The sequence below is a fragment of the Narcine bancroftii genome, chromosome 4 (genome assembly GCF_036971445.1).
Source record: "Narcine bancroftii isolate sNarBan1 chromosome 4, sNarBan1.hap1, whole genome shotgun sequence".
Lineage (NCBI taxonomy): Eukaryota > Metazoa > Chordata > Chondrichthyes > Torpediniformes > Narcinidae > Narcine > Narcine bancroftii.
Window position 1 is genome coordinate 236,157,452 of NC_091472.1, and position 15,243 is coordinate 236,172,694.

The 15,243-nt window shown below is 44.6% G+C and overlaps 1 protein-coding gene across 18 annotated transcripts in view; it reads left to right on the plus strand.

Annotated features, from left to right (window-relative positions):
• LOC138761737 (natural resistance-associated macrophage protein 2-like) overlaps positions 1-15,243 on the plus strand; it is a 133,243-nt gene that overhangs the window by 102,591 nt on the left and 15,409 nt on the right. For 11 of the 18 annotated variants that reach the window (XR_011356477.1, XR_011356470.1, XR_011356474.1 and 8 more), the window contains 2 exons: positions 1,108-7,244; positions 9,035-9,137. Coding sequence is in view for 1 of the 18 variants with exons in the window: in XM_069934393.1 (XP_069790494.1) it covers positions 1,108-1,167 (60 nt within the window). In the remaining 17 variants the exon portion in view is untranslated. Of the gene's footprint in view, positions 1-1,107; positions 7,245-9,034; positions 9,138-11,728 lie in introns of those variants that run through there. The other 7 variants (XR_011356464.1, XR_011356465.1, XR_011356466.1 and 4 more) reach the window with 5 other exon arrangements.

The following is a 15,243-nucleotide window of genomic DNA, read 5'->3' on the forward strand; positions in this document are numbered from 1 at the left end:
ATCCAATGCTCTACAGTAACTGTATCACACTGTGATGCAGCCAACCAGGACATTCAATAGAGCTCTTGTAGAAAGTTGACAGAATGGTGGCCAGTCGCTGTTGTGGCTTCCTTATAATTGAGAAGATGTTATGTATCCAGGAGAGATCACTTCTTCAGGAATCTAGACCTCATCACCCTCTCCACTACCGAGCCATTAAGGTGTAGAAGGAAGGTGGTCGTTCCTGGTCCTCCTGAAGCCCCCAATCGTCTCCTTTATCCTGTCCATGTTAAGACTCAGGTTGTTATTCTCACACCATTTCACAAGATTTTCACCCTCTTCTCTGTATTAACTCATCACTGTTGCTGATGAGGCCAACTACTGTCATGCAATCTGCAAACTTGATGACCCTGTTGGAGCATTGCAGTCATGAATAGGAACAGCTGAGTACACAGCCCTGTGTTACATAGAAACATAGAAGGTAGGAGCAGGAGTAGGTCATTCGACCCTTCGAGCCTGCTCCGCCATTCAACGAGATCATGGCTGATCTTAAAGTTCAGTACCCCGTCCCCGCCTTCTCTCCGTAACCTTTAATACCCTTATACTGAAGAAATATATCTAATTCCCTCTTAAAGTGCTCAGTGCTCAGTGTGGTGGTCCTTGATGTTCCGCTGTCAACACGGACAGACTGCTCTTTTCATTAGGAAGACCAGAATCCAATTACAGAGAGAGGTCTCAAATGTTGGTTGTTTATATTTACCTCCTATGGATGGTGTGTGACCTGATGTGTTCCTTCAGCATTTATGCGATTTTATTATCAAATCAGAACTGCCAGGCTTGGAAGGAAATAGCTTCTTCCCACAGTTTGTGAGATTGCTAAACAGTATCCTGTAACTGAGTTTATCATTACAAAATATTTATTTATATTTATTTTAAATTATATCTTTATGTAAAAATGTGATTGTTATGAGTTGTGTATTATGTGCGTGCACCATGGTCTGGAGAAACACTGTTTGGTCAGTTTGTATATGTGCAGTTGATAATGAACTTGAACTAACCTGAGAGTGTATAACTGCAAGTGAAACCACATAAGCTACCAACTAATTTATATCATATTCTCTCCCTTAGACTGATTTGGGATCACCTATCGAGCTCTCTCTGCTGAGTAATGTGGACAATCACACGTAATGCTGAAGAAGACCTCAAGGTGCTGGCATTAAAAGATGAAGCCCTTTCATTGCTGCAGCCATTACATGGAGTTTACTTAGACTAAAGTTTCCACTTCAAACACGGGGGAACTTTGGGTAGAGAATTGAATTTTTTGTATTTAAGAACGATCTAAATTGCTCGTCCTTGCTTGCTTTCCTGACCTCCTCAGGAAGTGTAAGCACCACTGTGCCTTCCTGACTAATGAGGAAGTGTTGTGGGCCCAGGATTGGTTGTCCATTATATGCACACCAAGGAACTTTGTGCTGTCCACAATGGGGACCATTGATGTGTAATGGAGAGTGCTTGACCTTCATTCTCCTGAAGTCCACAATCATCTCTGTCTTGTCCACATGGAGAGTAAGGTTGCTGTTTTCATACCATTTGATGAGTATCCCAACCTGCTCTCTGTAAGCCGACTCATCACTGACCCTATTGCTCTCCAGCCATGAAAGTCAGTATTCCCTGAACCTTCATGAATAATTGTTGTGCCTGTTCGGGACATTATAATAATAAGTATAGATGGATCATTGAGCCTCTTTGAGCCTCAACTGCTTCTGTCTTTCCATCCTCTCCCCTATCCCTTTTACATCCAAAGTGAAGGAGCTCCTGTGCTGAAATCTTTTCAGTTAATTATTATCTTTTAATGCTCCTACACTAATTACAGCACTATTTCACTGTGTCATCAGTGGTTCTTGGATGTCTGGATTTTATTCCATCATCTAGCATCAGCGTTCTCCATGGTTTCTCTCTAGTGCAATGTAGTTACCAGTGCAATGTTCATTCAGGAGTCCAAACACAGCTGGGGCCGGGGTGGGTGGGTGGGTGGTGGGGGTTCTCAGAAAGTGTGAGCAGAGGAGGCTGTTCAGGAATCTCTGCCGTGAGCACCCACACCCTGACAGATTAAGCAGGCTTTTTTCAACTGAAGTTAAATGAGACAAGAACTAGAGGACATGGGTTAAGGGGAATATCAGGGGGAACTTATTCATGCAGAGAACGGTCAGAGTGTGGAATGAGCTGCCAGTAAGAGTTGGTGAATGCAGAGTCAAACAACATTTAGAAACATTTGACAGGTATTTGCATGGGAGCTGTAGGGAGGTTTCAGGTTACAATTGCAGGTTTCAGGCAATGGGACTAGCAGAATAATAGTTTGGAAGAGATAAAATGAGCTGAAGGGCCTGTTATTCTATGGTTCTGACATTGGTAAATGTGATAAGTAGTTGTGGCCTCCATCATACAACCTGTGAGACCCTCCTCATCACATCCTGCTAGTTTGAGTACCATTCCATTAGTCCCCCATCCACACCAGTTCCAATGAAAGGCTGACAATCTGAAACATTGATTATCTCTACAGATGCTGCATGACCTGCGATGTGCACCCAGCAAAGCCTGTTTTACTTAATTTTTCATAGAACATTACAATATAGTACAGGCCCTTTGGCCCGTGATGATTTTCCAATCTAAGGAAACTTACTCCACAACAATCTAATCCTTTCCACTCTCACTCCCACCATCCTCCATTTTTCTTCATCCATGTGCCTATCCAAAAGTCTTTTAAATGTCCCCATTGTACTCATCTCCACCACCAGCCATGGCAATGCATTCCAGACACCTACCATTCTCTAATTAAAAAAACTTACCTCAAACATCTTGGCATGGCTAGCTAGTGTCCAACTTACCTCAAACATCTTGGCATGGCTAGTTAGTGTCCAAGGTGAAACAGTTGGCAAAGTAGTTAGCAGATTGCAATTACAGCATCAGTGATCGGAATTGGGATTTGAATCCCGCAATGTCTACAAGGAGTCTGGACATTCATCCCGTATCTGCGTGAGTTTTTCCCAGTGGCTCCAGTTTCATCCCACCATTCAAAACTTACCGGGGGTTGTAAGTCAATTGGGTATAATTGGGCAGCATGGACTCATGAGCTGAAAGAGCTTGTTACCGTGCTGTATGTCAGATGCCCTTTGGTATTTCCTATTGTTCCCCCAGAACAATGTGCTTGCTGTCCACCCTATATAAGCCACTTACATAACTCTATTAAGTTACCTCTATTCAGTCACCTCTCATCCTTCATCACTCCAAAGAGAAATCCCATAGCTCTGTCAACCTTGCTTCGAATGGTATGTTCTCAAATCCAAGAAACATCCTGGTAAATCTCCTCTGCACCCTCTCCAAAGCATTTACATCCTTCCAATAATGTAACCAAAACTGAACACAATATTCTAAATGTGGTCTAATCAGACTCTTTATGTCCCACTTCTCTGAATTTGTTTCTCCATCTCTCACTCTTTCATTTGCACTGTCCTTTCTGCTCTCTGTCCCATTGGAACCATAAGACACTACAGCACAGAAAAAGGCCCCTTTGGTCCTTCTAGTCTGTGCTAAACCATTTGTTTGCCTAGTCCCACTGACCTGCACCCAGTCCATAGCCCTCCCTACCTCTCCCATCCATGTACCTGTCCAAATTCTTCTTAAATGTTAAAATTGAGCCTGGATTCACCACCTCAGCTGGCAGCTCATTCCACAGTCCCACCACTCTCTATGTGAAGAAGTACCCCCACATGTTCCTCCTAAACTTTTATCCTTTTACTCTTAACCCATGACCTCTGGTTTATATCTCACCTACCCTCAGTGGAAAAAGCCTATCTACTCTGTCTATTCCCCTCATAATTTTTAAATACCTCTTTCAAATCTCTCTTCATTCTTCTATGCTCCAGGGAATAAAGTCTTAACCTGTTTAACTGTTCTCTGTAACTCAGTTCCTGAAGACCTGAGTAACATCCTAGTAAATCTTCTCTGCACTTTTTCTATCTTATTAATATCCTTCCTGTAGTTAGTTGACCAAAACGGCACACAATACTCCACATTTGGCTTCACCAACGTTACTGTAACATCCCAACTCCTAAACCCAGTACTTTGATTTATGAAGGCCAATATGCCAAAACCTCTCTTTACAACCTTATTCACCTGTAATCTCACTTTCAGGAAATTATGTATCTTTATTCCCAGATCCCTTTGTTCCACTGCATTCTTCAGTCCCCTATCATTCTACGTGTATGTACTTTCTTGGTATGTCCTTCCAAAATGCAATGCCGCACACTTGTTTATATTAAATTCCATCAGCCCATTTTTCCAGCTGGTCCAGATCCCTGTGCAAGCTTTGAAAACCTTTGCTGTCCACACCACCTCCAATCTTAGTGTCATCTGCAAACCTGCTGATTCAATTTACCACATTATCATCCAGATCATTGATATAGATGACAAACAACAATGGTCCCAGCACCAATCCTTGAGGCACATCACAGTCTGAGAAGCAATCATCCACCACAACTCTGGCTTCTCTCATCCATTTTCTGTCATTCCCTCTCTGATTCTTTTGCTTTCTAGTTTGTTGTCTGAGTCTATCCCTCTTTTTCTCTGTCTTTATCACATCAACTTTCTCTCTGTCTCTGTTGCTCCGGTGGTCTTTGCTTCTACATTTCTTTCTTTCTGGTATCTACATGGGTGTTTCTGAATTGTTTAATTTTCCCTGTTTTTCTCTTTTTTTCTCTCCCCACCTCTTTCTCGCTCTCAGTGTGTTGTTCTCTCTCTGCGTCTGACTGGCAGTGCACAGGAGCAGTGATGTATCTGCACCACAGTCAGACTCGCGGTTAAGTCTGATGACCGGGTTTGAATCCGGCACTACCTTTCAGGAGTTTGTACAGTTTCCCTGTGACCTGTGTGGGTTTTCACAGGAGCTCTGGTTTCCTCCCACCCTCCAAAAATTATACAGGATCCGTAGGTTAATTGGGTGTTATTGGGCAGAAAGACATGGAATCAGCTTCTACCCTGTTACAAATAAATTTAAATAAATAAATTTATATTTAAAAAAAACAATGTGAACACTCTCTGTCTCTTCATCTCTGCTTGCACATGTTCTCTTTCATAGATTTTCTCTGTCCCTCTATCTGTCCTTCTGGGTTTTCTGTGCTCCCACTCACTGTTTCTCCCTCATTATCTTCCTGATATTTCACCACCAGCAATAATTTTTCTGTAATTTCTCCTTCCACTCTATCCCCTTTACTTCTTTTGCTTCACTTGCCTCAACTCTTTTTCTCTGCATCTCAGTCTCTGACAATCTGACAAAGCATTGGGAAACATTTAGATACATGATTCATCATGTGATGAATATATGTCATCTTCAAATGAAATACCACAGAGTGCAACCTTAGGGTTGTTGATATGTTGGCAAGCAGTAGTATGGGGGACAATATTCAAAATGCACAAAGAATGGCCAACAATGTTGACAGAGAGAGAAATAAAATAGTAAAATAACTGAAAAAAGATTTTAAAAATATTGTCAAACCTTCCAAAGGTAAGTTAAAAAGTAGAGATTTGCCACAGGGTAATTCCGTGGAGGAAAACAGCAGACATGCTTGGTTCGCACCCCAGTCCCCGATCCAGAAAAAAACACTCTGTCTGGCCTCCTGTCCCTGATCCCGGATACACTCCATCCGCACTCCTGTCCCCAATCCCGAGAAAACACTCCGTCCCCACTTCAGTCCCCGATCATGGATACACTCCGTCCGCACTCCTGTTCCCAATCCTAGACACACTCTGCCGCACTCCCGTCCCCGACCCCTGACACCCTCTGTCCACACACCTGTCCCCGATTCCAGACACCCTCTGTCCACACTCCTATCCCTGATCCTAGACACACTCTGCCGCACTCCTGTCCCTGATCCCAGACACCCTCTGTCCACACTCCTGTCCCCGATCCCAGACACACTCTGCCGCACTCCTGTCCCTGATCTTAGACACATTTTGCCGCACTCCTGTCCCCGATCCCAGACACCCTCTGTCCACACCCCTGTCCCTGACTCCAGACACCCTCTGTCCACATTCTTGTCCTTGATCCCAGACACCCTCTGTCCACACTCCTGTCCCCGATCCTAGACACACTCTGCCACACTCCTGTCCCCGATCCCAGACACCCTCTGTCCACACTCCTGTCCCCGATCCTGGACACACTATGCCACAATCCTGTCCCCGATCCCAGACACCCTCTGTCCACACTCCTGTCCGATTCCAGACACCCTCTGTCCATATTCCTGTCCCTGATCCCAGACACCCTCTGTCCACACTCCTGTCCCCGATCCTAGACACACTCTGCCGCACTCCTGTCCCTGATCCCAGACACCCTCTGTCCACACTCCTGTCCCCGATCCTGGACACAGTCTGTCCACACTCCTGTCCCCGATCCCAGACACACCCAGACACCCTCTGTCCACACTCCTGTCTCCGATCCTGGGCACAGTCTGTCCACACTCCTGTCCCCGATTCCAGACACCCTCTGTCCACACTCCTGTCCCTGATCCTAGACACACTCTGCCGCACTCCTGTCCCTGATCCCAGACACCCTCTGTCCACACTCCTGTCCCCGATCCTGGACACAGTCTGTCCACACTCCTGTCCCCGATCCTAGACACACTCTGCCGCACTCTTGTCCCAATTCCAAACACCCTCTGTCCGCACTCCTGTCTCTGATCCCAGACACATTCTGCCGCACTCCAGGACTCTGGTTTGTGACCAATGTTGTGGCTTTATTTGAGAATGAGTACAAGGACAAGCCAATGAACAACAGGCTAGTAAACTTGACATCAGTCTGGTATGATACTGGATAGTCCAGGCAGGACTTCAACATAATTGGTGTGTGTTGTAGAATAGAAACTCCTGGCGGAACACATTGTTCCATGAAAGTGGCAACACAGGTTGACATAACGGTGAAGGTATTTGGCACTCTTCCTTTATCAGTCAGGTCATTGAGTACAGAAGGTGGAATGTTATGTTACATCTATACAAAATGTTAGAGAGACTACACATGGAGATCTGTTCTCAGCTGTGGGCAAGATGTCATTAAACTGGAAGGGAGCAGAAAATAATCACGAAGATGTCACTGGGATTGGAGGGCTTGAGTTAAGACTGGGCTTCACTGCCCCACTGCAAACTATTCTGAATTGCAAAGGTCCACGACTGACTGTGTATCTGAGATGTTGTGGGATTTCCTGCTGTTTAAACAGGTGAGTTCTGGGGGTTTCTGGTGGGACTGGCAGCAACAATTGCAAAAAGGAAGAGGCTTTGGGGAAGATACAGAGGAGATTTACCATGATGTTTCCTGGATTGGAGAACAAGGTTGACAGAGCCAGGATTTTTCTTTTTGGAGCGACGAAGGATGAGAGGCAACTTAATTCCACCAATCTTTGTGTAATCTTCAAATTTACTGATTAGACTACCACCCTTCTCACCCAAGTCACTTATCAACATTACAAACCACAAAGACCCAGGGTTGAATCCTGTAGTATACCACTGGAGAGACCTCCAGTCAGAAAAGTGCCCATCAACCACCACCACCTGCCTCTCATCGGCAATCCAACTTTAGATCCCATTGGATCCTTGTTCCTTAACCTTCTGAATCAGCTCGCCATGTGGGACCCTGCCAAAAGTCTCACCTAAGTCCATGTAAGCTGCAGCTGCACAAATAAAAATCTCCAGTACATTGCAAAGCCTGCATCCACGGTGTTTTACCGATCAAAGAATCTATTCAAACTGCCTAGAATTTCCCTGCTGCATAACTCTTGATTTTCTCACTTTCACTTACTTATCTTAATGCCACATAAAAGACCCTCTTATACCTGCTTCCACTAGTTGCCAGTAGCGCATTCCATGCACCCTCTCTCTGTGGGAAAACCTTAACTCTGACGTCGTCCCTGTACTTACTCCAAAGCATCTTAAAACTGAGTTAGTTGATATAGCCATTTCAGCCTGGGGAAAAAGCCATTTGCCTTTCATATCATCAATGCTCTCTTATTCATCTTAGACACCACTATCTGGTCAGTGCTCATCTTCTGTTGCTCCAAGGGCTAAAGATCCATTACACTCAACCTTTCTTCATAAAGCATGTTTTCCAATCCAGACAGCATCCTTGCAAATCTCCCATGCATCCTCTGCATAGCTTCCACATTCTTCCTGTAGTGAAGGGACCAGAACTGAATGCAAGATTTCAAGAGGAGTCCAACTAAGGTCTTATAAAGCTTCAATATTACCTCTCACTTCTTGAACTTGATAATGAAGGCAAACATACCAGACACTTATTAACAACACTATCAACCTGTGTAGGAGCTTTGAGTGTCCTATGAACACAGAGTCCTCCCACTAACATTGGATTCTGTGTTCAGATTTTACCTATCAAAATGAAACACCTCACTTTTCTGGTTAAACTCCACCTGTCACTTAGCCCAGCTCTGCATCCTATCAATATCCAGCTGTAACCTCTAGCAAACCTCTGAACTATCTACAATCCTACCAAACTTCCTGTCATCTGCAAACTTACTAACTAACACTTCCCCATACAGGTTATTTATAAAAATCACAAGGAAGAAGGGTCCCAGAACAGATTCCTGCAGAACACCACTTGTCACTGAGGACCCATTTACAACCAACCTCTGCCTTCTCTGGGCAAGCCAATTCTATATCCACAAAGCAAGGCCTCTTTGGATTCCATGCCTCCTTAATTTCTGAAATGGCCGTGCATGGGGATCTTTTACTCAAGACCATAAGACATAGGACCAGAAATAGGCTGTTCGGCCCATCAAGTTTTCCCCGTCATTCAATCATTAGTTGATCCATTTTCCCACTCAGCTCTACTGCCTGGCCTTTTCCCCATAATATTTCATGCCCTGAATAATCAAGAAACTATCAACCTCTGCCTTAAATACACCCAATTATTTGGCATCCACAATTGCCTGTGGCAACAAATTCCACAGATTTATCATCTCCTCTGGCTGAAGAAATTCCTCATCTCTGTTCTCAGTGGACACCCTTCAATCCTGAAGTTGTGCCATTGTGGTCCAAGCCCCAGACATTGCACCAACCCAGGTTGCTACTGTGGACGATGCTGGAAGTGTCATGGGAAGGTGAGCACTACACTGAAACTGAGCCGTTAGTACTGCGAAAAGTCAGTACTCACAGAGAGCCACCACCGCGTTGGTCAGGGAACTGGATGTTTGTGTGAGAGTCCCTGTGCAAGCTTTGAAAATCTTTGCTGTCCACACCACCTCCAATCTTAATGTCATCTGCAAATGTGTTGATGATTCAATTTACCACATTATCATCCAGATCATTGATATAGATGACAAACAACAATGGTCCCAGCACCAATCCTTGAGGCACATCACTAGTCACAGGCCTCCAGTCTGAGAAGCAATTATCCACCACTACTCTGGTTTCTCTCATCTATTTTCTGTCATTCCCTCTCTGATTATTTTGCTTTTCTTGTTTGCTGTCTGAGTCTATCCCTCTCTTGTATTCACACATTTTCTCTGTCTTTATCACACCAACTTTCTCTTTGTCTCTGTCACTCCTGTGGTCTTTGCTTCTATATTTCTTTCTTTCTGGTATCTACATGGTGTTTCTGAATTGTTTAATTTTCCATGTTTTTTTCTTTTTCTTTTTTTTCCTCCCCACCTCTTTCTCATTCTCAGTGTGTTGTCTCTCTCTCTCTGCGTCTGACTGGTGTGTAAGTGGATCAAGTATTGGTTTATCATTACCAGAGTCCAACCAAAGTCCAAAGTGAATGTCTATATCATCACTTAAGTGAAATGATTGAGTACCATTTAGCGTTCTCCCCTGTTTCCTGTGTGCTACAAAAAGTTAGAAGTGTTTGTAACATTGTGTCCAGGCTCTTCTCTCTGTGAATCCACCAAACCTGATACTCTTCCCAACTCGCTTGTTTGGCACTGCAAGCAGGGTTCAGAGTTTGGCGTCTTAACCATGTGGGAGTGAAGATCGTACTAACAATGTGGAAGATTGTATTTATAAGTAGGTCCATGTGTGAATGTGTATCTGCTCACTAACAGGTCAGCAGGAGGTGACCCACAGATAGGGAAGGGACCCGGGGTCGAATTATAAAATCCCCGGGTGGACTGGTGACCATCAGGGGTTCCGCTGTTTGGCAGGGTGGCTGGAAAGCCATCCCATGCCAGTTGATTGGGTCGACAGGTTGGATCCCCACGGAGAGAAGATAGGGCACCATGCGGTCTGCCACCTGGAGTTACTGTGGTTTCCCAAGGCTGGGTGAACCCTATGGTTACTGATATCCCTATTGTAGCACGATCAATGACCACTCACAGGGTGAGTGGTAAGGGCCAAAGGTTTTATTGATCTAAAAATCCAAGTGTGCCTCAGCATGCTGCTGGCTCAAGTCCAAGGGCAGATATGAGGAAGGAGACTAGGGCTCTCGTCCTTTATTGGGGTCTTGGGGGAGTGCTACCAGTTCAGCAGGCAAGCCAGCCTGCCAGCTCAGTGGGGAACGTGCCCACAATACCATGTTCCACTACACCTACTTAGGTACCAGTGGGGTATCATGTCTGAGTTAAGTAGTCAGGGCTCCAGAAAGATAGGGAGATAGAATCTCTGCAACATGATTGTTGTGCACTGCAAGAGGCAGTGCAGATTGCCAAGGGTAACTGACCAACTTAGGTATTAAAATCATGAAGGTTGCTTCCAAGCTAACGGAAACACAGCAGCTGAAAGCAGCTTGTTGGTCTTACTTGCAGCTTTTCCCAAAGTCTGAGCCATTGTCCAGCATGGGGAGGGGATTTACACATGTTTGGGGGATGGGTATGTGTGGATGGATGGTGATAACCCTGAGGAAACTGAGTCCCAAGCCTTTATAAGCCCCACCAGTGACCACGCAGTCCCAGGTCTGCCATGAGGGCACCTTGCCAACCCTGCAAAACAGGGAGGGTCCTCGGTTGGGAATGTAGGTGGTCACTGTGAGATAATGGAGACAAGGAACTATGCTGCTCATGGGCTATCCACCCTAGGGGACCGATACTACCAGCAGCCAAGTGAACATTTAACCATGCTACTGCTTCAGTTTGGAGATGAGGGGGTTCCCAATTCCCTTCTTTCTCATCAAGAAGCAAGTTTCCTGGGCAATCTGTCTGACCAACAGATGATTGCCAATGTCTCGGGGGCACCGCCAGAAGGGGTTGATAATGGAAACACACTAGTAATGGGTGGTAACTGCGGTCTGGGCCTGGTTCCCTGCCCTCCTAGAATGGGGCCTACTCAGCTGGCCATCATGGCACACCATTGGCATTGGTCCAAGGGGTGTTAGAAAGCAGGGACTGATTGTGGGTCTCTATGGGGTGTCCGCGAGCACCACCTCACAGGGAACACACAGGTGACTGGTTCCTTGGCAGGCTATTTAGTCACCACCGTACGCCCTGACCTAAGAGGGGTGGTTTTCCCATTTATGGTACTGGCAACAGGAAGGTGGTCCAGGAAGCCATTACACTCCTGGACGGATCAGAGTACACAGAGCGGAGAGCTTCTGCTCGAGTTATCAGGCTGAGATGAAGTTTAGTGACGTCACTGTGCCGGTGACTTAAGGAGACATGTGCTCTCTGGAGAGAGCATTGTGGGGTGGGGGGGGGGGAGCCCTTTGGGGGGGGGGGGGGGGAGCCCTGTGGTGGGGGGGGGAGCCCTGTGGGGGTGGAGCTTCCTATGTGCTGCCCACTCCAACCTAGTCTAGTCTCCCCTCTGGTGAGACCACCACAGGTGGCCCCTAACTAATTTATCTTTTGAGCTCTCCCCACACCCCCCACAGGTCTATGAAATGCTCATTTCAACAAACTGCTGCAATTTCTTCACTGATTTCAGCTAGCACAGTTCCAGCAACCAACAAGAAACAGACAGGTTTTGTCACCTATTAAGCAAAGGACTCTCATCAAGACAGGCAAGAGCTGTTGCCATGGAAACTTAAACCTCAGCATTGGATATTTGATTGCATCTATTTTTATTCGCATTATGGTGCAGATTGTAATGGACCTTTTGTGTTGGTTTTCTCCTTTTTAAATCACCCTGAGCTATAGTAATGATGTCTTTATTAACCACACTCAGGGAATTAAAGTTACATTTTATAAGTAGTGTGTCATGGATTCAAAGTTACAGTTTATAAGTAGTGTCAAAGATTCAGTTTTAGTTTATAAGTGGTGTCACGGATTCAAAGTTACTGTTTATAAGTAGATTGTCACAGATTCAAAGTTACAGTTTATAAGTAGAGTATCATTGATCAAACAGCAGAAACATATAAATTTTGTTTCGCTTGACAATGACAGAGTCGCCCCAGAATTCCTATCGACTTCCACCCAAACTGATTCAGTAGACAATCCTTCAAGACTTTCCCCATTTCTGCAGCCGTGATCAGCAACGCCACTCACCCACCTTTTTTAAAAAAAACTCTCTCCCTGTCTTTTCTGAAACATCTAATGCTTGGCATATTCAGCAACCATTCCTGCCAAGTCTCTGTAATGGCCACCATGTATTGACACATGCAATGTGTTCAACTGCCATATTATTTCTTGTATTAAAATAGACACACCTCATTCCATCTTTGTTCTATCCTCCGCCTGCACTTCCCCATTCTCATGGGGCACTGTATCAATTGCATTGCAATTGCCTATTCTCTACCTCATTGTTCTGGTTCCCATCCTCCAACCAAATTAGTTTAAACCCTCGCTGACAGGTCCAGCAAATCTGCCAGCCAGGATATTGATCCCCCTCCTGTTCAGTTGTAACTCATTCTTTTTATATAGGTTGCTCCTTCCACAGAAGAGATTTCCATAAACCAAAACCATGCCTTCATCAATTTTCTTCATTTTTGAGTGTGGATAGATGGTTTTCAATTGCTGGTTACGTTAAAATTGAAGTAGATTAACCATAGAGCACAACAGCACAGAAATAGGGTATTCAGCCCATCCGGTCCTCACTAGACTATTATTCTGCCTCATCCCACTGACCTGTACCATAGCTCTCTATACCCCTCCCATCCATGAATCTATCCAAATTTTCCTTAAATGCCAAAATTGAACCCACATTCACCACTTGTGCTGGCAGCTTATTCCACACTCTCACTACTCTCTGTGTGAAGAAGCTTCCCCTAATGTTTCCTTCAAACATTTCACCTTTCACCCTTAACCCATGTCCTCAGGAGCTTATCTCACCTAACCTTGGAAGAGAAAGCCTGCTTGAGTTTACCCTTATAATTTTGTATACTTCTACCAAATCTCCCCTCATTTATCTATGCTCCAGGGGAGTCCTAGTAAATCTTCCCTGTACTCTTTCAAACTAATAGATTTTTTTTCTGTAGACACATTATCAAAATTGCACAAAATACTCCAAATTTGGCCTCACCTATGTCTTGTACAACCTCACAATAGCATCTCAACTCCAGTGCTCAAGACTTTGATTTATGAAGGCCAATAGCTCTCTTTACGACCCTATCTACATATGACACCACTTTTAAAGGAATTCTACATCTGCATTCCCAGATCCCCCTGTTTTACCACAATCCTCTGTGTCCCACCATTTACTGCATGTGCCCAACCTTGGATAGTCCTCTCAAAAATTAGGCAATATCTCACACCTGTCCACATTAAATTTAGGGCAGCACATTTGGCACACTGGTTAGTGCAACACCTTTACAGTGCCAGTGATCAGGACCTGGGTTCAAATCCCACCATCTGTAAGGGGTTTGTACATGTCTCCCTGTGTCATCATGGGTTTTCCCCAGGGACTCAGCAATTTCCTCCTACCATTTGAAATATACCAGGGATGTAGGTTAATTGGTGTGAATTGGGTGGCATGGATTTGTGGGCTGAAATGGTCTGCTACTGTGCTGTATGTCTAAATTTAAAAATGTAAAAATTGAAATCCATCTGCCATTTTGCAACCCCCTTTTCAGCTGGTCCAAATCCCACTGCGAACTTTACTCACTGGCCACTACACCCCCAATCTTCGTGTCACCTGCAAAATTACTGATCCAGATCATTGATACAGGTAGCAATACTGCAATGGGCCCAGCACTAATCCTTGAGGCACACCAGGAATTACAGGCCTCCAGTGAGATAGTCAATCATCTACTATCACTACCAGGCTTCTCCTGCAAAGCCAATGTCTAATCCAATTTACTATCTCATCCTGAATACAGAGCGACTGAACCTCTTGACCAACCTCTCATATGGGTCTTTTACAAAGACCTTATAAAGTCCATGCAGGCATCATCCACAGCCTTACCTGCATCAACTTTCCTGGTAACCTCCTAAAAAAACTCTGATATAAGAGATCAGATATACAAGTATTTGGATAGACAGGGACTGATTAGTAATAGTCAACATGGCTCTTTGTGTGGCAGATTGTGTTTTACTAATCTTAGAAATCTAATCTCTTGTAATACCTTCTAGTAACTTAACCACTACGGACTTCAGGGTCACCAGTCTATATCCTGGATCATTCATCCAGCCCTTTTTAAACAACGGAACATTAGCTATCTTCCAATTCTCCAGCACCTCCCCAATGGCTAAAGACATTTTAAATATTTTTGATAGAACCCTAACAATTTATACACTAGCCTCCCTCAGGGTCTGAGGGAATATCTTTCCAGACCTTGGGAATTTATCCACTGTTATTTGCCTCACTTCTATAGACGACCTCACTGCTTGTTTACCTCACTTCTATAGGCGACCTCACTACTTGTTTGCCTCACTTCTATAGACGACCTCACTGCTTGTTTACCTCACTTCTATAGGCGACCTCACTGCTTGTTTGTCTCACTTCTATAGGCGACCTCACTGCTTGTTTGCCTCACTTCTACAGGTGACCTCACTTCTATAGGCGACCTCACTTCTATAGGCGACCTCACTGCTTGTTCGCCTCATTTCTATAGGCGACCTCACTGCTTGTTCGCCTCATTTCTATAGGCGACCTCACTGCTTGTTTGCCTCACTTCTATAGACTATGTCTGTCTTCTGAGAAAATGCATGCAAAAAACATTCATTTAAGATCTCCCCCATGTCTTTTATGATCTTCAATAGGACCAATTTTGACCTTGCTCTCCTTTTGCTCTTTTTATATCTGTAGCAGCATTAGGATTTTCCTTCACCTTGTCTGCCACAGCAAACCTTGTCTTTTTTTAAGCCCTTATGATTTCCTTGCATATTTTCTACCCTTTAAGTA